The sequence below is a fragment of the Cheilinus undulatus genome, linkage group 10, assembly GCF_018320785.1.
Source record: "Cheilinus undulatus linkage group 10, ASM1832078v1, whole genome shotgun sequence".
Classification (NCBI taxonomy): Eukaryota; Metazoa; Chordata; class Actinopteri; order Labriformes; family Labridae; genus Cheilinus; species Cheilinus undulatus.
In genome coordinates, this window is record NC_054874.1 from 10,425,445 (window position 1) to 10,450,466 (window position 25,022).

General features: G+C 39.2%; 1 protein-coding gene across 2 annotated transcripts in view; it reads right to left on the bottom strand.

The window, feature by feature from the left end:
- Positions 1-25,022, bottom strand: part of ccdc88b (coiled-coil domain containing 88B) — a 93,746-nt gene that overhangs the window by 64,022 nt on the left and 4,702 nt on the right. For both annotated transcript variants that reach the window (XM_041797830.1, XM_041797829.1), the window contains exons 3-8: positions 24,666-24,774; positions 10,533-10,602; positions 10,277-10,335; positions 5,399-5,482; positions 4,435-4,575; positions 5-150 (exon numbers count right to left, since the gene is read on the bottom strand). In XM_041797830.1, coding sequence (XP_041653764.1) covers positions 5-150; positions 4,435-4,575; positions 5,399-5,482; positions 10,277-10,335; positions 10,533-10,602; positions 24,666-24,774 — 609 coding nt within the window. The remainder of the gene's footprint in view (positions 1-4; positions 151-4,434; positions 4,576-5,398; positions 5,483-10,276; positions 10,336-10,532; positions 10,603-24,665; positions 24,775-25,022) is intronic.

A 25,022-nucleotide genomic window follows, 5' to 3' on the forward strand; every position in this document is an offset into this window, starting at 1 on the left:
TCACAGTTGTTGTTTGAGGCGTCGGAGTTTGGCCTTGCTATCTGCCAGCTGGAGTGCCAGACCTTGGGGTGGCTCCTCGCTGCGCCCACCCAAGGGCCCTATGGTTGAGTCAGCATGGGCCTCCCGCTCCCGACACAGCTCTGTTATCCTCTGAGAGGGAGAGGAAGTGAGATGGACCAGGAGGAAAGAAGAATTTAGAAAGAGGGAGAGATGTGGCGGATAAAAAATGGATCATAGTAACTAAAAAAGACAAAAATCAAACACCCTCAGTGAGACAGTTTGGATATGTAAGTAATAATGTTTTTGACTGCAGGTAAGCTGTCATTTTAATGTCAGGACACCTCTACGGTTTAAAACAACCTGTTTTTTTCTAATAACGAATCTGCTTGCAATTTCTTCTCTATGAAATCTTCTGTGACACCACAGCAATAGATTCATATTTTGTGTCGATAAAAAAATCAGTAAAGGAAAGCAAGGTGAGCCTGAGTGTCAGATCCAATTTGTCTTTGTGTGACTTATTTGAAGGAAATCTAATATCCCATGCAGCTCTATACTTAAAGCAAGGTTGTAGATCGAGGTTTAAAATATAATAGTCATTCATGCAGTTATGATTTTTCAAAAATTAAGCTCATGTGTGGAGGCAAAAATCAGAGTCTTGGTCTCATTACTAAAAGATAAAGAAAAGATGACCTTGCTCTAGCAAGTATGTAGGAAAAATCCATTCAGTGGAGTCATAGACAGACGAGGGGAGCACCCTGTGTCATATTTCATTTATTTGTATTTATTTTTCATAAACTTTCATGGACCACAAGCTTTTCATGTCAGCCACAAGTCCCACAGTACACCTGTGGTTTCAGACACTGAATCTATCCTGCAGTCTGCCAAATTAAGACATATTAATGTCAGCTTCGATGTGACTGGTGAACAAAAGCTACAGAGTGAATATGAGATCTGACCAGTATAAAAATGAAATAATAATCAAATATATGACACAATTAAGAGCTTATGAAGCTCAAACTCTGCTTACTCATTCATGTCCTTATTTCTGGTTAATAGATTGTTGAGTATGTCATGAAAAAGTAAACAGAATTTCTCATTATCACGTTGGTGTAAAGGAAATATTGTACTGGTCTCATGCAGAAATGTCAAACAGTATTTCATGCTTTACAGGCCCCAAGCAGGAACAGTCTAGAGTGGTGGATCTCCACTGATTGAACATTAGGACCAACCAGCACTTCCTCAAGAGAAAGTGCAACACAAATTTATAAATTTACAACTAAAATTTATTCATTGAAAAATGACAAAGTTTGGACCCTAAATGGAACAAAACAAACAAGTATAAAAAACACAAAAACTTTAAAAACCACTTCATTAGGGATGGACGTGTATAGATACGTTTTGTTTTTCTCCATTTTCCTAAGATGGAGTGGAAATTTGTTATTTACTCAATGAATTTCCTTATTGTGATTCAAGGACTAAAATTTGTTAATTTGTACATTTTTAACCTATATTTATCTTGTGTTTCTTTGTTCAAGGTTCAGGCTTCAAGGTTCTTTATTAGTACCCAAAAAGGTAAATTTGTTGTCCAGACAGGAGTTTTCAGACCTCAAATCAGAAATATCAGACCACTGCAAAAGAAAAAAACACATGATGGACTGGGACAACGCAAGAATCATTGGATCAGCAAACAACAAACATAACCCCCAGATTAAGGAAGTCATTCCAATCAGGAAGCAGGGGAAAACACCGTCAACCAAGACGAGGGGGCATTTATGCTCTCCCACACCTGGGACTCTCCCCTCCATAGACCATCGGGCGGCGGGGGGCGTGGTCAGCCTGATAGACCTGTTAGGTCCATCAGGCTGCCACGCCTTGGAAGAACGGCATATAAGGTCATGTCACAGCTGATGACAGTCGAAACATGTCAAGGTAACAAAACATCTTCTACAATTAATTATCTGAAAAAATCAACACAAGATAAATGTTCAGAATAAGAAGACAAAATGAATTTGCTGGATCTACTTCTTTAACCTCCTACGACCCTGCATCCTCATATGAGGACATTACATTTTTGGATTTCCTGCACCATTAAACTTAGCTTTTCTGAACTTAGACCTATTAGACCCCATTCAGGGATGCTTTGTCTGCCACCTTGTGGTCACAAAAACCCATTATATTTGTCAGTGCATGGAAAATACTAAAATGTTCTACAGCCAGTCTTGACACAAAACTGGTCCAAGTAAAAAAAAAAAACTTTAAATATTATGACTGAAACTTTCTAACTTTGGCTTGCTAATTTTTTTAGTTTGATATGGCAATATGGCAAATATTTTCAATAGTAACAAGCTACGACACTGCTGAACAGAAGGGGCTCTTATGAGAACATTGGGACTTGGTTACTGTTATATGGTTCAATATAGCTTGGAAAGATTTTGGAAAAAAATGTACAGATTTCAAGTATAAAAGTATTATTGCTTTTGCAACATTCTACCGAATAGTTTTTTTGCACTTATTTGTGAGAAAAGCCCATATATTTGTTGTCAGATCGAGTCTTCACTGTGTTATACAGTAAAATAAACCTACTCTCCTCATATGGGAACCTTCCTTTTTTCAAAAACCCCTTTGTTAAAAACATTTCGTTTTATATTTATCAGGTCCGTCTGATCCCAAAAAATATTGGAGAGATAAAAAATGGACACCAAATAAAAGCTCAAGTCTCAAGAGGTTAAACTTAAATTGTGTTTTTTAAGGAATAAAGTTTTAGGTCCGAACTTTGTTTAAATATCAGTACCAATACTGGTATCAGCTACAATGATTTTGTAATTATCTGCACATCAAATATCAGCAAAAATCCACTATTGCGCATCCCTGTGTCTCACACCACTGAGCTTGAATTTAAAATCCTCTAGGGACAGACACAGTGATATTGTTTGTGATATTGACATCATTTGGAAAAGCAAAACCAGCAAATATTTTCTCCAGAGTCAAGTCTATATGCCAAGATTAGCAACTGATGCTTTGTATTGATTACTTAGACACAAGAGTGGCTTATGTAAAAGGTCATTTTTTTCCCATGATGTCCATATATTCTAGATTGACCTCATACACAGTGAAACATTTCAAGGCATAGTTGTTTTGATCTTGATGATCAAGGCTTACAGCTCACAAAAATCAACTATCTAACAAATATCAGAATATTGTGAACAGTCCAATTTGCAGACATTTCCTGAACCTTCACCCTCACGCTGGTTCAGTACACACAACCACAATCATGAGGAAGACTTCTTGACTCTTGCCCAGAAGACAATCTTTGTCATCCTCCATAAAGAGGAAGCCACAGAAGGACACAGGCTGTTCTTAGAGGCTGTATTAAAGTATATTCATGGAAAGTTAACTGGAAGGGGAAAAAAAGCAACAGGGATGAGGTCAGCCTTTAGAGGATTGTCAAACGAAGCAGATTCAAGAACTTAGGGGAGCTTCACAAGGGAGTGGACTGAGGCTGGAGTCAGTGGATCAAGAGCCACCACACAGAAGGGTCCAGGAAATAGACTACAAATGTTGTGTTTATCAATCCAATCCTGAACCACAGATGTTACCAGCGTCTTACCTGGGCTGTGGAGAAAAAGAACTGGACTGTTGCTCAGTGGTCCAAAGTCCTGTTTTCTGACGAAAGTCAATTTTGCATTTCATTTGGAAATCAAGGTCAAAGAGGCACAGAATCCAAGGTGCTTGAGGTCCAATTTTTTTCAGTTCCACAGTCAGTGATGGTTTGGGGTGCCATGTCATCTGCTGCTGTTGGTCCACTGGTTTTACCAGGTCCAGAGTAAACACTGTCGGCTGTACCAGGAGAATTTAGAGCACTTCATGCTTCCATCTGCTCAGAAGCTTTATGGAGATACTGATTTCCTTTTCCAGCAGGACTTGGCACCTTACCACAGTGAAGCAAAAACTTCTGGAAACTGGTTTACCGACCATGGTATTACTGTGTTTGATTGTCCGGCCAACTGGTGTGACCTGAACTCACAGAGAATCTCTGGAGAAATGTGAAGAGGAAGATAAGATGCCAGACTCAACAATACAGATGAGCTTAAGGCTGCTATCAGAGCAACCTGGGCTTCATAACACCCCAGCAGTGCCACGGACTGATTGGTTCCACTTTCTGTATTGTACATCCTTTATTGGACTGGTGTTTTGTGATATTCTAATATTTTAAGATAGTGGATTTTTAATTTTTGTGACCCGTAAGCTGTAATCACTGAGATCAAAACAAAAAAAAAAAGTCTTGAAATATTTCCCTTTCTATGAGGTAAATCTAGAATATAAGAAGGTTACACATCTTGAGCAAGTACACTTTTTCATGATATTCTAATTTTTAAGCTGCAAATGTATAGCGCTCTTTTAAGCTACATTTCATATCCCATTAAGTGTGAGTACCTCCAGGTGTGTATCCCTCTGTGCCAGCAGGTTCTGGATCTGTTTGGCCATGGAGCTGAACACCAGCTGTAAGTCTGCACCCTCAACCTCCACTAGTTCCTCCCACCTGAGCGGCAGCACCATGCGTGGATCCTGAGTCACCTGCAGCAAGGACAGCGTCTCAAGTCTGTGATAAGATCGATGTAGCTCTGGGACACAAAATGGCAGATCTGCGGGCAAACTATGCAAGCAGTGTGAAGGCTGTTTGAATACCAAGCAGACGTGTATCCCTGTACTGACTAAAGATGAATTCTACTGGGATGTCTCTGCACAAAAAGTGTGTCTAAAATCCCATGACTAATGTATGTAAAGCTAATGATCAGGTGGACAGGTTTGAAATGGCCTCGAGTAGAAGTGTACGTGCATCCATCCAAGGAGGAAGACCACCTCTCACCTGTGATTTATGAGGCTAAGAACCTAAAAAAAGGCTGGCTGGAAACATGCTGATACTGTAAAGCAGACACGCTGCTATGCAACATGCTGTTTTTATAATACAGGCGTTTATTCACATGTTGTCTAAAGAGGGCAATTTGGCATTTAAGTTTCATTGGAGAAGAGGCGGAGAGTGACAGAGAAAGGCGATGAAGGAGAGAGGGTAATGTGACAGAGGTGGAGGTGGAGGGGTGGACAGAAAGGGTGAAAATCCATCCCACGATGGCAGGAAGGGGCACCCAGAGGTCCTTCAAAGGCTGTCAGCAGAATAACAAGTAGCTAATTTTCACATTTCCTTGAAGCACCAGTAGAACCTCTAATAGTTTCGCTCCCACTGCCTACAGGCCAGACAGGGAAGAAATTCTTAGCTTAATCATAAATAGCACCTCTTAGATGTGTCTCCCCTGGATAAAATCTGCTCAAACTGACAGTTGGTGTGTGAATCTATTCTTATGTGTCAGTAGCCCTTAATTAGTTCTGCATTCAAACATACCTGCTGGATACAGCTGGCGATGGCTGCCTGGGTCTCAATGTCCAGAGACTGGATTTGCTGAATGAACGTCTGCTTCCTCTCACACTGCAGACACAGACGGATTAAACACAGCATGAGGCTTGGTTCCAAATAAATCTCTACCATAGAGCACATCAGCCAAATGTGACGGGCAATCAAAGCTGCTAATTAATTATTTGTTTCAGAAATCTGTCAAGAAAAAAAAAGCGTAAAAATCATTTTCATGGCTTGCTGCAAATCCCACTCTCACATCAACATGGCTGAATGTAGCACTGCTAAACTCACTCCAAATTTTCCTTAAATCCACATCCAGGTATACCTCATTCAACTCAGTGAGGAACTGATTTAATGATCACCTGAAGAGCAATCAAACAAAGCCAAGCTGCTTAAATTTTTTGCACTGAGAGTGGCAGAACCTCAGACAACAGCAAAGTGAAAGACTGGTGGAGAGCCAGCTAATAGGCATGAAAGATGTAGCAAATGCTCAGGATTAATCCAGCTAAAGATGGTTTTTGAAAAGGACTGAACAATTTAGGAAAATAATCTAATTGCAATTATTTCTTTCCAATATTGTGATTCAAAATGCGATAATTTTCTGTTAATCTGACTGGTATTTTTACACAAAAATGATCAATAAATCATCCTAACAAAATATAAAATAGGTTCTGAAAAATATTTAATAGGGATATTTTTTATTCAAATTGCACATTTGATTTTAATTGCTAAATCAAACAAAATGATTTACAAATTCTGTTCTCATTTTGATTGAGAAAAAAAACTGCAAAATTAAGGAAAGTAGGATTTTTTGCAAACTATTTAAGAAAACTGAAACTTGAATATGTGCCTGAAATGTGTAACATAACATCTTTGCTGCAAAAAAATTGTGTTAAAATGGTATTTTGACATACATTGCAGGTTAAACAAATATTGCAGGTTCTGTGATTTAAAAACTGCAGTAGGCTATATTGCAATTAAATCTAAATTTCGTTTAATTGACCAGCCCTATTTCTGAACTCAATATTTGTGTTCTAATGTTTTAAAAGGAACTGGAGATTGTTTTGGTTTTGTTATCACAGCCTGAAAAGTTATTTCTATGTTTCCTTAACAGGTTGCATTTTCTCCATATAAAAAACATAAATAATCATATGAGAAGGAGGGGACATTGGGAGAAATGCTGCATGCAGTGATCAGAAATGTCACTGTACTGAAACATAGGCTTTTAATAGAAAGTATAACCAAAGGAAAACCTTTTTATTTGTTGATCTCCCTTAATTTTCCTTTTTCATACAATTTTTCCAGAGCTGTATCTTTTCGTCTTTATGGCTCTGAAATGACAAGTTTCTTTCATTTTTTTTTTTTTTTTTTTTACAATTACTCACATTGAACAATCCTCAGTTAAAGAAGCAGGGGCTGACGGACAGACCTTCGCATTTTTGTCCACATTAGGGCATGTCGCAGCCTTGGGTTGTGGTCCCCTCAAAGTGTGATATTGCTCTAAACTGTGTTTTGTTCACAGCTTAAAGTTAGAGGACAAAATGTTTATTCTAGTTGAATCTAGTTCATTGATTTGGGGCATTTAAATCAAGGCTGTCTGGCTCTTACTAGTAGGTCAGGGTTACCTAATTAGTCTTCCCTAAGGGCAAATTTATGGCAAGAAAACCAAGCTAAGGGCCAAAGATCTGGATTTTTCCATGTGGATTTTATTCATACAGTTTACTTGTGAGCAGAAAGATGTATTCACATTATCCTGCAGTTTTCTACAAATTTCTTTTAAACATTTTGGATTATGCTGAATAAAGGGTCAGCCGTACACATGAGTCTGCATGTGACTGCCCGACTGACTGAGTGACTATACTTTCAGAGTCGTAGAGTGGCACCAGTGGAGCAGTAGCAACATCAAATCAATGCCATGCTCTGTAGTAGAGTAAGTGGAGCTACTCCTGCCCCTAACCTTTGCAAAGCAGATGTATTTTCCAGACTTTCCATCTTGAAAAACTCCAATCCGCAATGTTTGTGATGAACCAAACACTGTTCACACCAGTCAGCGTTAATTGAGGAGAACGAGGCAGTAGCTATGGGCAGGGTGTAGTTGTACTCAAAGAAGGTTGCTATGGATACCTCCAGTGTGGTGATCAGCTTGGATATAGCTCTAGTATAGCATCAGTTCTACCAGAACTTGACCATATGTCTGCTTGAAATAAAGAATAAAAACAACTCTCAACTCATGCTGAAGCAGGAGTAGGTAAGTGCACAGGGAAAGGGTTAGTTGTTGCATGAGTGGTTGTATACAATGGCTGCTACATGAGTGATTAGCTCAGACTTAGCCACAGTTTTATCAGAACTGGACTATCTGTCTTTATTAAGAAAAGCGTAGAGAGCCCCACTGAAAGCTTTTCATGGCCTGAAAGATGTTTTCACTCTTCTCCCAGTCTGCTTCAGAATCTGTTTGTGATCATTACAGGTGGGGTTTGCTGGTGCATCCAGTGGCTGCTGCCAGAGTAGCTATTAGCTCAGATGCAGCTGGCAGAAAGCAGCAGTTCAATCAGTACTGGACCACATTCTTTTTTGAACAAGAGGAGCCACACCAAAAACTTTTCTAAGCAGAGAAAACATTTATGCTCGTCTCCTGACCGGCCGTGGCATCAATTGTATTCCCAGAAGAGCTGCGCCATTAACAGCCAACTGCAGTGGTAACCTGTCAGCTCAAGAGCAGGGCACTTGTCATTTTGTCTTGTGGCTCTGGTTGGTCTGTCATAAATATGACAAGACAGAACGCTCTTTCAACCCCTTTGAAGAATTCTTTGAAAAGTCCAGCTCTTCCCAAACGCTTTCCCAGATGAATGTGAAATATATCTATTCAATGGATATTTGAAACAGTCTGGCTGGTGTGTGTTATCTTATCTGTCTGGCATTTCAACAGGCATTTCACAGGCAGGTCAGCCATATACTAGGTTTAACCTAGTCCTGTTGTAGCCTTCCCCAAATCTGTGCCTTACATTAATACCGTCTCTGAGCTCTCCAGGCAGTTCCTTTGACCTCATGGCTTGGTTTATGCTCTGATATGCATTGTCAACTGTGAGGCCTTCTCTAGAGTGGTGTGTGCCTTTCCAAATCATATCCAATCAGTTTAATTTACCACAGGTGGTAGGGATGAACAATTTGCAAAAATAATCTAGTTGTGCTTTTTTTTCCCAATATTGCGATTGGGATTTAATATGCGATTATTCTTAGGTCAATTCTATGTATTTTTCAACAAATTCAAGCAATAAATACTTTCATAAATAACACCATGCCCATTGAAAACAGTTAAATTATTCCAAAAGCAATTAATACACAGTAGTGTGAATCTAAATATGGGGGTGCAAAAAGCTTTAAGCTATAAAGGAGGTGGCTGGGGTGGGGGAGGTAAAGCAGGCTACCAGCTGAGGTAAGACTTCCGTGGCATAACGCTAGGCTTCATCAGTTTTATTTAGAATTAACTTACTATTTTTGCTTATAATGCAAATGTGATGTCATTTGCTTTGTTTAAGGGTATCATCATTTTTATGTTATTCATTTTGATTAAGAAAAAAACACCTAAAAAACAAAGAAGAGCATTTTTTGTAAACCATTATAAAAAAACAACACTTGAATGGTTGCATAATGTGCATAAAATCCTTGCAAATAAAGTATTTTATTAAACTAGTATTTTGACACATTTCAAGATAAAGAAATATTACAACTTCTGCGATTTGTAAATTGCAGCAGGCCATATTGCGAATTAATCTAATTTGCGATTAACTGCAGAGCCCTAACAGGTAGACCTCAATACAGGTGTAGAAATATCCAGAGGATTGGGAGGACCCTGCGCTAATTTTCAAGTGGTGTTGCAACAGGTCTTTCTTTTTTTTAATTATTATTATTATTATTTTCAATAAATTTGCAAAAAAGAAAAAAAAAGAAATCATTTCTTTCACTTTTTCATTATGGGGTATTGGGTGCAAATTAATGAGAATAAAAATGACTTTAAACTATTAAAGTATGATGTTGAAAAGGAATGGAACTTAAAAACAGTATCATGTAGTAGTAGTATGAATCGACTAGAATCAATGTTGAGATGGGAAATTTTCTTGGACTTTCTTGCTCATAGCTTTGTTTAAAAACTGAGGATTCGTTTAAGCCGCTATAACTGCTAAATATCTCTTTACTTTGGTTATTTGAGCGTGCAAACATACCACAGTCATTTGGCAGCCTTTGCAATTCAAAGTGATGTTGATGCCTGTGTGTGTAATTTTTTTTTTTTTTTTTTTTTAATGAAACTTTAGTGAAAAAACAGGTCATTTCAGCAGCAGACCAGACTAGTTTGATCAGATGAGGGGGAGTATATCCAAGCCTCATTAGTTGCAGGAAGCCAGACAATTTTGCAATGGTTAAGCTTCAAAATGAGTAAAAATAAGATCTCTCTGGAAAACAAGGCGCTTTGATTTTCACAATAATCTTCCCTGCTGGGGTGTAAGTGTGGCTGTTTGTCTCTATATGTCAGTCCACGGTGTACCCCACCTCTCGCCTGATGATTGCTTGGATTTGCTCCAGCTCCCCAAGCAGGATAAGCACCAGATAATAGGTGAATGGATTCACTGCTGAGGAAAAATGTGTCTAATTTGGCCTCAGGGTGGTGCCAAAGAAAAGTCAGACTAAGATTAAGACGGTCAGTCGTGGGTCTGCCTTAATCCTGGCAGTTAGAAATAATGATGAATCCATTTTTCCATGAACTTAGTGAACACAGGGAGTTCAGATATTGGATTACATGTGCAATCTATGAGTGTCCACAGGTTCAACGGTGTAATTATGGACCATGCTGTCATGTGAGAGTGCGCTCACCTGCACTGCACATCCGAGTAAAAGCAGCAGCAGTCGCCTGAGCTCTTCCACGGCAGCCTCTGAGGACACAGAAATAACTGTCATCATCATCATTATCATCATCATCTCCACCGCCCCCACCACCATCCTCACTATCATTATCACCTTAATGTGTTTCACTGATGGCAGAGATATGGACTCGTATAAAAAGTATAATTACTTTTTCGCCACTGCCTGAGAGACATGGCACTGATAGCATCGTGCTGTTATCTTGTACCTGTTAGGGGGTCCTGCCCCAGGATGGCAACATTTGGGAGAGGCATCAGTATCAACTGCTGCAGGTCTTCCTGAAGAAAAGAATAAATTTCAAGAGTTAAGGGAAAAAAATATTTCAGTGATCAGCTTGTCCATCCTGTCCATCTGCCCACAGCGAGCAGGGATAAACAAAAACACGGAAAGTTTCCACCAGCATCCTGCAGTTTGTGGTGCAAACAAAACTGATTTCTGATAAGAGAAACTTTCCTGTTGTTGTTCCAGGTCAAAGAGGTTTTGTACAGATTAGATTCAATTTATTTCACCTTGTTCTCAGTTTTCTTTAAATGTTTCACATAAAAACAGATCACAGAGCAGAAAAGCAGTGTAACAAATTCCTTAAACTGTTTCTACTGTTGCCAAACACCTATAAAAAATGGTCTCAAATCACCTATAGATGTGGCCTTTTTATTGCTTGATAAAAAGAGCAACGAGGATGAGTTTTTCTACCCATGAAGATGTTCAGTAGCTAGAATAAAATATGCAAAAACTAAAAATATACATAAGCTGCCATGTCTGAAAAGATGTGTTTGACTGCCCTCAAGCCTGATCAGCCTAAGGGAGAAGCAGGAAATCCAAGCCCAACTCGGCTTCAGGCTGCAGGACACATCAGGCCGAGAATCTAACCTCTACATCCTTGGCCCTGAACTGCAGATTGTAACTGGTAAAAATCAAATGAAAAGGCAATTTAAAGTGTCACAATCTTTAGCAAATATGAGGCCGAGTAAATCTTGGTCAATATTTATACAAGTGATTATGGATAAAGCTTTGCCCACTTTTACTGGACATGCAGTTAAGAGGCAGTGCTGTGCCAAAGCCCTCAACCACAAACAGGGCTCTGGGATTGACTGCAATTTCAGCATTATGTCGATATGAGTACCAATAATAAACACATTGTAAATGTCCTAATTTATGTAAAAAAGTAAATTTGTATAAAGTCAACAAGTAATGCTTTCTCACTTGGCATGGGTTGATTTCACTCTTTGAACATGGGATTAAACATACTGACTGTGCTTTCACAATTTAATACAGTCAGATGAAGCTATGCTTGTTAGTTATTTGGTATCAACACACAATTATGAACTAGTTTTTGAATATGGCGCAACAAGCTTTGCACACCCAGAATGGAGGATTTTCTGCTATTCAAATCCTCTCAAGCTCGGTCGGGTTGATGTGGACTGTAGTGGACAGCCATTTCCAGGTCTCTCCAGGGGTGTTTGATAGAGTTCAGGTTAAGGCTCTCTGACTGGGCCACTCTAGGACATTCACAAAGTTCTCCAGTAGCCACTCCTGTGTTGCCTTGGTTGTGTAAATAAGGTCATTGTCTTGTTAGAAGGTGAACTTTCAGCCCAGTCTGAGGCCCTGAGTGCTGTGGAACAGGTTTTCATAGAGTATTCATTCAGGATTCATCTTTGATTCAGCTCCCTCAACCCTGACCCATGTCCCCTGAAAAACACCCCCACAGCATGATGCTGCCACTACCATGCTTTACCATTGGGGTGGCATTGGGCAGGTGATGAGTGGTACCTGTTTCCTCCAAAGATTACCTTTTGAATTGAGGCCTAACAGTCCAGTCTTGGTTTCATCAGACCACAGAATCTTGTTTCTTACAGTTTGAGAGTCCTCCACATGCCCTTTTGCTCCAAGCAGACTTTGAGATATTTGCACTGAGAAAGGGCTTCCATCTAGCCATTCTGCCATAAAGGCCAAATCAGTGGAGGGTTTCAGAGAGGATTCTCCATCTGGAACTTTGTCCCATCTCCATACAGGATCTCTGGCGCTCAGTCAAAGTGACCATTGGGTTCTTAGGAGAGCCCTTGTTGTGCCAAAACTTATTCCGTTTGAGAATTACAGAGGCCACTGTGTTCTTGGGAACTTTCAGTGCAACTGAATATTTTTTCTGCAGCCTTCCCCAGATCTGCGCCTGTCAACAAAACTGTTTCTGAGCTCTGCAGGCAGTTCCTTTGATCTTATGGCTTGGTTTTTGCTCTGATATGCATTGTCAGCTGTGAGGCCTTCTCTCGAGAGGTGTGTGCCTTTCCAGATCATGTCCAATCAGTTAAACTTACCACAATCAAGGTGTAGAAACATCTCAGTAATGATTCTGAGAAATGGAAGGAACCTGAGCTGAATTTCAAGTGTTTTTGCAAAGGGTCTGAATACTTATGCCAATGTGATATTACAGTTTTTTCTTTTTAGTAAATTTGCAAAAAATCTAAAATTCTATTTTCACTTATAATGGGGTACCGAGTGTAGATCAATGAGAAAAACACAATTTAAAAGTGTGTAGCATCAGGTAGCAAGGTAACAAAACTGGAATAAGTGAACAGGGTTTGAATACTTTCTGAATGCACTGCAGACAAAAGAAACTTAGATATAGTATGGTTTATCTATTATACTGTGTTGTCATTGCAATATTAAACAATACTGCAGTGCACACAGAAATAACGCAACACCCCTATCTCCTTTATGAAGCATCTTCTCCTAACATCCATTCATATAAATGCTTTTTTGCTTGCTCTCTCCTTTTCTCTCTCTCATTCATTACCACTATTTTCTGCCCTGCGGTTTACCTGTTCCATCATCTCACCACCTGAACGTCACTGATCGTCTGACCACCATTTCCTGACTAGGCCAGCAGTATTACACACCAGCTAAACTCCCAGTTGCATTTGCCAGATTTTCTGGTGTGAAACCAGCCAGCTTCAGAGCCTTCATTCTGCTTACCTGACCCTCTGCCTGACCCACAGTTTTATGATTTGCTGCTTGGCAATTTAGTGGATTTGTCTGTCTGGTGTAGCTGCCTGCCTGGTTTAACCCTTGTCTGCCTTTTCAACCAGAATAAAATGAAGCTTTAATTTAACTTGCCTGACTAAAATTCATGCTTTTGCCTTATTCCTGAGCTGATGCATAATAGTTTGTGTTTCACTGAGTAAAACCATAAAAAAATCTATAAAAATACAAACTACTGCACCTCATGAAGCTTAGCGTCTTATTAGTGATCACTCACTCATGTCTCTCTTTACACGCTCTTCTTCCTGCTCTGGTAATCAGCTGGTATGGACATCTACTCATCTAAGCTCTCAGTCAATCCCTATCAGGCATGACCCCTATAAATCCAACCATCCTGCTGCTGTCATGTTTTAAAATCTGTTCTCCTCTCCTCTGCAGTCAGTCTGTTGTTTCAGTGCGACCGCTACAACCGTCCTCCACCCCAGCCACCTCCATCACATCTCACTGGTGTCCAGGTTCAGCTCCTTTATGATGTTGTTGTAGAAAATTCTGTGAACTGAGCACTCGGGAGACAGATCAAACGTCTGGAAAAGCTAACATCAGAAGGAAAATCTGAGAGGTAGAGCCCATAAACTGTCAATTGAATATGCAAAAAGGAAAAAAGACATAAGAGGTTAAAGTTCCATTTTCTGTTTGAAATCAGCCTCAGAAATAGGGACAAACTCTTGTTATTCTGGTTTTTTGTTTTTGACTAAAAATTAAAAATGGAAAAACAAGCAGTTTTCCTTTTTTTTTTTCTATCACACAATTTTTAAAAAGGGGTCTAATTTTTGTTTTTTCAACTCCGTTTTTTAGTTTTCTTGTTTTAATAGAAGACTCGAGGAAAAGAAAACCATGTGATCCAACGGAAAAGGTGAACATTTTAAAATAAAAGCCTCAATGGCAAAATATTAGCCATCCATTGTGTTTGACAGTATAACAATAGGCCTAAATGCTCCATACAATGTGTGATTAAATTGTAAATTTACTGGTGAATTCATGAAATAATTCATTATTAATTGTTAAAAAATAAATAATAGGAACATATTAGCCTGAACTGCTGAAAACAAGTCAAATTTTCAGTTCATGATTGTATTGTTTGGTGGAAAGATTTATTTATTATTGTGTGTAAAAATAAATGAGTACATTTAAAAGATAGATAATAAGAGATTCTGATGTAATAAGCCTGTTGTTGCTTTGTTTGTTTGTCTTATCTTGTTTTTAATTTATTTTTACACACAATAACAAATAAACCTTTCCACCAAACAATACAACCATGAATTGAAAATTTGACTTGTGTACATCAGTGCTAATTTCTATAACAACAAACTATCGCAAAAAATGTTCGTTAACAACCTTTTTTTCAACAAGGAAGACAGGACGAGGACAGGCTTACAGCTAGGTTACTTTTGTTACAGAGACAAGACTAGACTAGACTAGATCCTGTTAGGTAAAAATATTAATCCAAAGTCGAAATCTGCGTTAAAATCGGCGAGACAAATGCTAATTAGTGAGGCAAAGGCTCGACATACCTTTACATTATGATGTGTTTAAAGAGCTTTAGACCTCTTACAATTCAAGGAGGATGAAGTTAAAACCTTATTATGATGTGTTTAAAGCTGCATGGAGAAAATGGATTTTTAGTTTTTGTCAAGAAATCTGAATAAATGAAGTCCTTTAAAGGAGAAATGTTTGTTTAATTAGTAATATAATATAGATAAAAAGTACGACTTCAGTTAAAACATATTGTCTCATTCTTACATCCTAAATGCACCAATATTCCTATTAGCATTACTAATATTATCAATAAAGAGTTTGATAATTTAGGCACATTAACGAGAGAATGATTATGAATAAAAATCAATGATCCTCATCCCAAAATCTGTAATCTGTCAGTATTTAATCAGTTTATTTTGGATTTCTACACATAGGATACCAGTTGTACAAAATGAAGTTTTATTTATTTCTTACACTTTGGCTAATTTTTTTAAAGAGAGAAAATATGATGTGACTAAAAGTAAAGACTATTTATCGACTAAAACTGGGCTAAAACTATGAAGGGTGAACAGGACTAAAATGTGACTAAAACTATTGTTGTCTAAACACTATATCTAAAAACGGCTGCCAAAATGAACACTGGTATACATGGATAAATACCTCAAACCGTTCAGGCTTATATGTTCTTACTTTTTATTAATTTATCTATTTTTCTCTAACAATAATGTAGTCCATGAACTGTTAAAATAATTCAGTGGTTTTCAATGGGACATTTTTTGTCATGAGGAACAAATGTGTCGGTTTTTGTGTAGCTTAGCTGAATTTGAGCTATAGACATTCAACACAGCCAAAATAGCTTGAAAATTTAAACAAACTGAAGGCACAACATGTCCCTAAGATCTTTTAAGGCCTAAATTGATCCAGGACAAATCTATTTTTCTACACCCTCCTACATCCCTTCATTGCCACCTCCAAGTCATTTCACCAGTGTCTGAGATAAGCCCCTCTGAAATCTGCTCCTCAGTATTCCCTTCCTCATCTTATCCTACTCAGTCCATCACCCCCACCAGTGTCTAGACTCCACAGGGGGGATATCCTATCCTGCTGTAGGCCTCACAAATCCTTCAAGTTCATGAAGACATCATGATGAAGTCTATTTGCACAAGACATTTCACAAACATTTCCAAACTTGTAAAATTATCAATATGAAACTCGTATCAAGCCTCTCCTGACTGAACTAAAGTTAAACAGTCATGATGTCTCAGTTGTGGGCTCCTTTCTTTTCAAAAGCTGGCCCAAAAAGCTTAAGAATTTTGATTTTCTAGTTTGGTTCTGTGTAGCAGAGCATGTATTGTGTATGGCAACATAAATGGAGAGATTCCTGACTAGCAGAAGGACCACCAACACCCTGACCAGCTTGTTTTGCTAAGTTGTAGTTTTTGTTTCAAGATTTTTGGACAAATCCCACGGCAGATTTCAAATAATGCTGAATCTATTTGGATCACAGAAACCTCAAACATCTCCCCGTCCAGAAACCTGGCTCTACTGGCAGCAAAAACGAGTTTTGGACTATAGCTCCTCCTACATTATCATCTAGTACACCAGAATAGCAGGCACACGGCTTTACAAAGGGAACTTCAGCTAGGACATCTTACTGATTATATTAATACTTTATTTACTTAGTGTTAAACCAAGAAGATGACTGGAGCATTTTCCCTGTTAATTAAAATGTTTCTGTCAAAAAGCCACACATTTTGTTGGCTAGCCTCATTCCCAACTGTGCTGAAAGCCTGCTCAAATCTATTGATGCAAAATCCAACCCAAGTCACGACTACGGCTCTCAGTGCCTCTGATTATAACATAACTGTACAATGTAACAGGAAATGTACAAAAGGAGGCAGCTGTCCCTTCATTAACCCCATCATATGTGAATTTGGCATCAGTTTCATGTGCAGCCAACCTGAAGTTTCCGCTCCTTTAGGGCGAGCAGGACGTTAGCCACTGCAGCTCTGTGCTGGTCACCGTGCAGCTCACGGTTCACGATGCCAAACAGACTTCTGCATGAGATTAGCCGGACTAGAAATCATACAAAAGCTGCTTGTTGCTGGCAAAGGCACGTCCTCTCATGAACAGTTGCCTCCCCATTATCATTCTGCCAAAATACACAGAGGCTGCTAATCGCTCAAATCCCTCCTGCATTCTATTTTCTACATCCTCCCTTGGTACAGTTCTATATCATCACTTAAATGAGAGATTAACGTTTGTCACACATGGTGCTCTTAACTTGAGTTTAAAACTTCTAACATACTGAATAAGACATTCTGAGTCAGTCTGCCTTTAAAATTTATAGACATTTGTATAAAGTACTTCTGAATTAGAAATAACTTTTTCATCATGCTGCTTGCTGCAGAGTAAGACTTGAAAACCATCTGCTGTATTTTCTCCTCTGTCAATACTTCCACTATATGCTGTTTGAATAAAAGCTGCTTTTCATTTCGCCCAAAGACAGAATTGATTTCAAAGCCTCTGATGACTGTCTCACTTTTTCTTTCTCGTCCGTTTTTCTGTATAGCCCTCATACTTATGAGCACTTCAGATACAATCACTAGAGTTTTATGTTAATTCAAACATCATTTTCTGGATGTTCAGCTTTTAAAATGTCACGCTTTACTGAGAACAGAGATTTTTAAATGTAGAGGGGTCAATAAATTAGCAGGCAGGAGAAATTAGCACTTAAAATCCCATTAACGAGGAGGTGTCTTCATTCAGAGGCATTAAAGGATTTTACATTTAACACAAAACAGAATAAAAAAAATAGAAGAGACAGGAAGAGCAGTGTAGAATTAAAATAACATAAGAGACCAAATGGAATAACAATAGATTAAAGTGGCATGCCAGATAGGCTGTTTCACACTTCCATTGCATGAGATATAGCTCACATCCATCTGGGCAACCACCCAAATAAAGTGTTTGGGAAGCGCAGAACCTTAGATCTGTCTGTCTCATTCACTACAGGCCAATCAGAGCGACAAGAAGAACAATAATTCACATATTATATAAATTCATAACACATAGATGGATATATTTCAAGTGTTTATGTCTTTTAAATTTGATGATTATGGCTTACAGCCAATGAAAACCCAAAATTCACTATCTCAGAAAACTAGATATCACTTAAAACCAATAGAAAATTATTTTTAAGACAGAAATGTTACTACTGACTATGAACAGCTCTCATGCTTGGTCTGGGCTCCTTTTGCTTTTATTACTACATCAATGTGGCATGGCATGGAGGTGATCGGTCTGCTGAGGTGTTATGAAGCCCAGGTTGCTCTGATAGCGGCCTTCAGCTCTTTCAGGTTGTTGGGTCTAGTGTCTCAATCTTCCTCCATAGATTCTCTATGAGGCTAAGGTCAGGACAGTTTGCTGGCCAATCAAGCACTGAAATACCATTGTCCTTAAACCAGATGTTGGTACTGGTGTGGGCAGGTGCCAAGTCCTGCTGGTAAATGAAATCTGCATCTCCATTAAAGCTTGTCAGCAGAGGGAGGCATGAAAACTTCCTGTTAGACAGCTGTGCTGACCTCAGACCAGATAAAACACAGTGGACCAACACCAGCAGATGACATGGCAGCCCAAATCATAACTGACTGTGGAAACTCCACACTGGACTTCAAGCAACTTGGATTCTGTGTCTCTCCTCTCGTCCTCCAGACTCTAGGACCTTGATTTAAAAATGAAATGCAAAATGTACTTTCATCTGAAAAGAGGACTTTGGACCACTGAGCAACAGTCCAGTTCTTTTTGTCCTCTGACGCTGTCTCTGGTTCAAGAGTGGCTTGAATACGACAGTTGTTGTCCATGTCCTGGATCTGTCTGTGCATGGTGGCTCTTAAAGAACTGACTCCAGCTGCAGTCCACTCCTTATGAACCTTCCCAAAATTCTTGAATGAGCTTTGTTTTACAATCCTTTGAAGGCTGTTGCTTGTGCACCTTTTTAGCCACATTTTTTCCTTTCACTCAACTTCCCATGAATGTGCTCTGATCCAGCACCCTGTGAACAGCCAGCTTCATTAGCAATGACCTTTTGTGGCTTACCCTCCTTGTGCAGGGTGTCAGTGATCGTCTTCTGGATATCTGTTAAGTCAGCAGTCTTCCCCATGATTGTGTAGCCTACTGATCCAGACTGAGAGAGTGTGACACCACAAGTCTCCAATACTGAACATTTTCACAATACGGTCATTTTCTGAGATACTGGATTTTGGGTTTTCGTTGGTTGTAAGTCATAATTATCAAAATTAAAAGATATCAACAGTTGAAATACATCAGGCTGTATGTGATGAATCTATGCAATATACAAGTTTCACTTTTTGAATTGAAATACTGAAATAAATCAACTTTTTGATGATACTCTAATTTATTTGAAATGCACCTGTATACTACCTAAAGGCTGGCTCAGACTGTATGTTTTTTTGTCTTTCCCAATGTCGCCATGTCAGGTGTCAACAACGTGGCCGACAGATTTGTCGTCGTCACCAATGTCTCTGTGACGGTGTGTCAGTTCCCAGACAAAGAGTGTAAATCGGAGCTGCAACAGAAGCACTCTGTGTGATGCTAGCAGCCTTTGCACTGAAAAGACGAAAACTACAAACAAGAAACAACTTCTCCCAATGTGTAGGAAGGACAACAATGTGGACTGGCTATCCTTCAAATAAAACTTAAGGTATAAATGTGACATGTCAAGAAAATTAGCCCGGTTAGCCTGGCTAATACATACAGCTTCCACCGTGTGTAGAAGCTTTTCTTATCTTATTTCAAAATGATAAACATCCACAGTGAGTAAGACAGAGTAAAAATAGCAAAAGCTCGATCATAACACATGCATGTGAGTACAGATGAGCAGCTGTTTTTAAGAACCTGTGGTCACATCAGAAAAAATTAGCACTGAGAAGCTTCACACTGTTTCTAGGGCTTACATTTACCACACACATACACAATGCTATTGTATCTCATACGCAAACACAAATTAACACATACGAAGCAAAACCACCCCAAAAAAGACAGCAAGAAGTAAAACCGTGACCAAAGTGAGACTAAACGTCCACAGCTACTGTGGAGCTCATTCTAAGAGCACACTGTGTAACGACTGATATGAGCTTCCCAATTATCACCAGTGTTTTGTGCTGCTGCGAGCTTTCAAGGGACATTAGCAATTCACTGAAAATGAGGAAGTGAAACCTTGTAGACTTGTGTTCTTGTGTTGTGTGACAAGCTGTGTGCATGTTCAGTCCACCTGACTGCTGCTTAGGGAGGTTTTCTCTGCTGAGAAGAGAGGCCTTTGAATCATCCTGCGGGGAAGCAATTGTGTCATTTCCTCTAATGCCACAGGCTTCTTCGACACATTATGCAATGCATGGTGCTGCTGCCTGATAGATTTTTATTACCCGAAACACAACTGAAGCACTAAAACTCAGCTCGCCATTTCTTCACTTTTTTCCTCTTCCCATTTGCCAGATAATAAGTAAGGACATGTCTTCTGAGGATGTTTTTTTTTTTCTTTGTTTCATCTTCTTTTTCTGTGCAAATGCTCTGTCACCCCTTTAAACACTTCAAACTTCAGAAAATTTCCTCAGGCTAAATATTCTGTGTTGAGACTGAGGTTGGAGTTTCATCTTGTTCGCTACCTCGAAGCTAGACAAATGCTCCTCCAGCCCTCCGCCATCAGACCCTCTCCCCTGCCATTTGGTGTGGCCTTGAGATACGCTTTTAAAAGAAGACATATTTATAATGAACTGCAAGTCATTCCAGTACATCCGCAGAAAAGCTGTTACGTAGTTGGTTTTCAAACATTTTTTCTAAGAAATGCTACAACGAGTGATTGGGGCTATTCGAAGCATCTCTGTGAAACACAACAGATGGGGCTCAGACCAGACCAGCTCTGAATGACAGAGTAGTCTCTAACGCTGGTTCTCTTTATGTTCGCTCTCTTTGCAGTGACTGCTTTACTGCCACCTACAGACATATGTATACAAAGCTTATATAGGGTTTCAGAATCTCTAACTAGGATTTACTGGGGCTTCACTAAGGCAGATTTGAATCTAAAGTAAAGACAACACCAGGAACATTTCACTTTCTGTTCCTGCTTTCAGACAATAGACAGTAGCATATTCTGTATGCTTAATAGCTGAAACAATGGGCTACAATTGACGACCTCTGAGCCTAGCCCAAACCTAAAGAAAACATGAAACAAAGAGCAAGTAAAAGCGTGATTACTAAAAAAGGCCTACATGGTTTGGCTAAGCTAGGTTTTGAGCTGTAGCTATAGTGCCTATTAAAAGATGGATGTTTTACAGTTTTATTGATTTTATAAATCAGTCATGGTTGATATACACTGCCTGTCCATACAAAAAAAGTCACACACTCTGATATTTCGTTTGACCGCTTTAGGTTTGATGACGCCACGCATTCCCTGTTATCGCATCAATAAGCTCCTGCAATGTCACAACATTTACAGTATCTCTGTCCAGAGTTGCAGTAATTTTTCAACAAGATCTTGTATTGATGTAACCTGGTATGCCAGATGGATTTGTTTCACACATCCACCTGGTAAACCTCCCATAGACAGCGTTTGGGAAAGGGCAGAGGCTTTGAAAAAAGACTCGGAGGGCGATTGGATGAACGGTCTGTCTGTCACATCTTTACGGGCCAATCAGAGCAACAAAATGCGTGACGTAGCCACTATAGAGGAGTAAACTCCATAGAGAACTCTATAACACAAACCATGGCGACTGTAGACATCTAAGTAAATGACTTTTATGGGTTTTGAAAAGAAAACAACTTAATGCTGTTCATTGTTCTTGTTTTAATGGAGAAATGTCATCAAGTTCTGACAAAACTGGCACTTAAGCAGCATCCACACTTCTTTTTGGATGGGCCATGTAATTTAGCTTTTTGACAAAAAAAAAAGACCTTAAAAAACCTCCCTAAAGTCAAAGTGAAACAGATTTCAACAAAGGTAAAATAAGTGACTGCATAAATATTAACCCCTTTAAAGTGACTGACATAATTCAACAGGGATCCAGCCAGCTGGTGCTAGAAGTCCTACAATGAGGGAAATGGGGACCACCTGTGTGCAGTCAATGGGTCACAGGTGATTGTAGAATAAAGACACCTGTGTCTGGAGGTCCAGTCCTGGGTTAATCAGTATTCCTGGCTATCTCAAATCCTTTACATCCCAGCCCTCGCCATCACTTCAGGTGTGCCTCTGGGGTCTGTCCTGGGGCCCCTTCTCTTCCTCACTTACCTTCTTGCCTTTGGCAATATTTTCCGTAAATTCAATATCCATCTCCACTACTTCATGGATGACACCCAGCTCTCCCTAAAGAGAAACCCCTTCACCAACTGCTTATCTGAAATAAAACCCTGGTTCATCTCAACTTACTAAAATTAAACAGTGACAGAACAGAAATTCTCTTCATTGGCACAAAATCCACATTATACAAAGTTGACAGGCTTTCCCTCACAATCAACAGCCCCTCAGTTCCCCCCTTCTCCACATTTTAAGAGTCCTGGTGTCATCCACAATAGCTCCTTATCTTTTCTATCTCACATCAATAATATTACCCGGTCTGCTATTTCCATCTACGCAACGTCAATCGCCTACGCCCCCCCCCCCCACCCCCCATAACACTTCAATCCTTGTTCTCAGCTTTGCTACCTCCCATATAGATTACTGTAATTCCCTCCTCTTTGGCCTCCCTCATAAATCCATCCATAGGCTTCAACTGGTTCAGAACTCATCACCAAAACCCCCTCATTTCACCACATCACTCCTGTCCTACAGCAACTCCACTGGCTCCTGGTTAAATTCAGAAAAGAATTCAAAATCCTCCTGCATCTGTCAGATCGACTCTCTTCCTCTTTTCAAATCCAGAATCAAAACACACCTGTTCAAGATAGCATACTCACTGCAACCGCATTGTTCCATTTTACACTGCATGCTGTTTTTATCTGTTTGTTTATATTTTTGTTTTTATCTCTGTAAAGTGTCCTTGAGTGTTGAGAAATGTATCATTATTATCACTATTATTACACCATGAAGACAAAGGTACACTAAACAACTCAGAGAAAATGTTACTGAAAAGTATAAGTCAGGGGATGGATACAAACAAATTTCCAAGAAATTGAACATCTCCCAGAGTTCGGTTAAATCCATCATCAAGAAATGGGAGAAATATGGCACATGTGTAAACGTGCTTACATCAGGCAAGAAGGAGACTAATAAGAGAGGCCATCAAGACACCTATGGCTACTCTGAAGGAGTTACTAGCTTCAGCAGCTGACATGGGAGAGACTCTACATACAACAACTGTTGCCCTGGTTCTTCATGAGTCAAAGCTTTATGGGAGAGAGGCAAAGAGAAAGCCACTGTTGAAGAAAACGCACTAGATCTAGAGTTCACCAAAAGACGTGGGAGACTCCATGCTCAAGTGGGAGAAAGTTTTTTGGTCACAACTAACACACCATCATTGTGAAGCACAGCGGTGACAGCATCATGCTGTGGGGATGCTTCTCGGCAGCTGACCCTTGAAGGTTTGTAAAGGTAGAGGGTAAAATGAATGTGGAAAAATGTAGGAAAATCCTGGAGGACAATCTCTGGAAGAGAACTACGGCTTGAAATAAGATTTATTTACCAGCAAGACTACCTCTGTCCAACAGATTATCAATCCAAGCTTTACTACTGAAATGACTGCCTCTTAGTTTTGGAAACAGATTTAGAGTCAACCAAAAAATATTGAGCTAAGCTATACAATTATGTATGCATATTTTGTGCAATATTACATACATAGATAGTCTTATGCATGCTTTTAAAGTGCAATAATACATGCATAAACACATCTGTCAATGCAAACTATGTGCAATAGGGCTACTTGTAATACTATTAGCACTTTAACTAACCAGGCCAAGGGGGATATGCAATTTCTTTTTAAAGCACACTCATGATCATGTGCAATATATCAGCACACTTGCACTTTAGCACTACAGCACTTTACCGTCTGCCTTATGCACTTTAACTGCAATGGTCACTTTACTCCTGGTCCGTCTTAAGCAAAAGTCGTGCAGCAACGTACTGTATCATTATATTTGGGTCTTTGTATTTTATTCTTCTGTCTATGTTGTCTGATCTCTTGGTGTTGTCTGTTTTTTAGGTGGATTTTTAATGTACTCTTTGTTGTATACACCATCAACCTGCCAGGGACTAGAGATGGGAATTAGCCTATGGCTACAATCTGGCACATTTGCATGTTCATGTTCATTAATGTGCATTGTCCCTTGTAATAAATGAAAAAACTAAAGAAAAACATCAGGATTTTAATGGGTTAGATCTAACAGAAAATCATTGCCCTTGAAAACAGTTTTAAAAACTCTACATTCAAGGCTCATTCAAAACATGTGCAAAGTGCTTTCACTGAGAGAGCAATTAGACTTCTTTAATTCTTTAATTGAACCTGTGGCTTCTTTGTGAATAGAAAATTAAACTCTTCACCAGCTTTCTTTAATAGATGTGATATGTTGATATTATTGTACAACTGAAAAAGTGCAAAAAAACAGATAAAGAGTTTAAAAAAGAAAAATGTATTTAGTTTCCTTCAAATATTTCTCATTAATCAGAGAACAACCAAGTGTTTCAGTGAACTGAGAGTTTATTTTATGTTCAATGGGTTTCATCTTAAGAGAAAAAAATCCTGAATATGTGCTGTAGTCTTTCAGATTAACTCCTCTGATTCCCTTAACCCCCCCCCCCCCCCCCCCCGACACTCCCCCTCACCTGGTAGAAAGCTCTGAGGTGTCGATTTAAAATTGAAAAGTTCTGGACTCTCAGCATGTGGTCGTTTCTGTCGCTGTCATACAGCCGCTCCACTTTGGGGTTCGGGTCTCTGAGACAAACACAGAAAAGAGGCATGGCATTGAATTAACTGCAGCTTAAACAAACAACCCAGCACCTCATTGGTCTGGGATGAGACATCCTTCTACAGCAGTGCATTTAAGCAGCGAGTGAATAAAATTTTAATGAGCCTGAGAAGCAGGCAGTGAGAATCGACATGCAATTATTTATTGGAATAGCGAGACTTAGGTCGAGCCAAATTAATCAGCTGTTCTGCAAATGCTGACCGCATCTCATCTC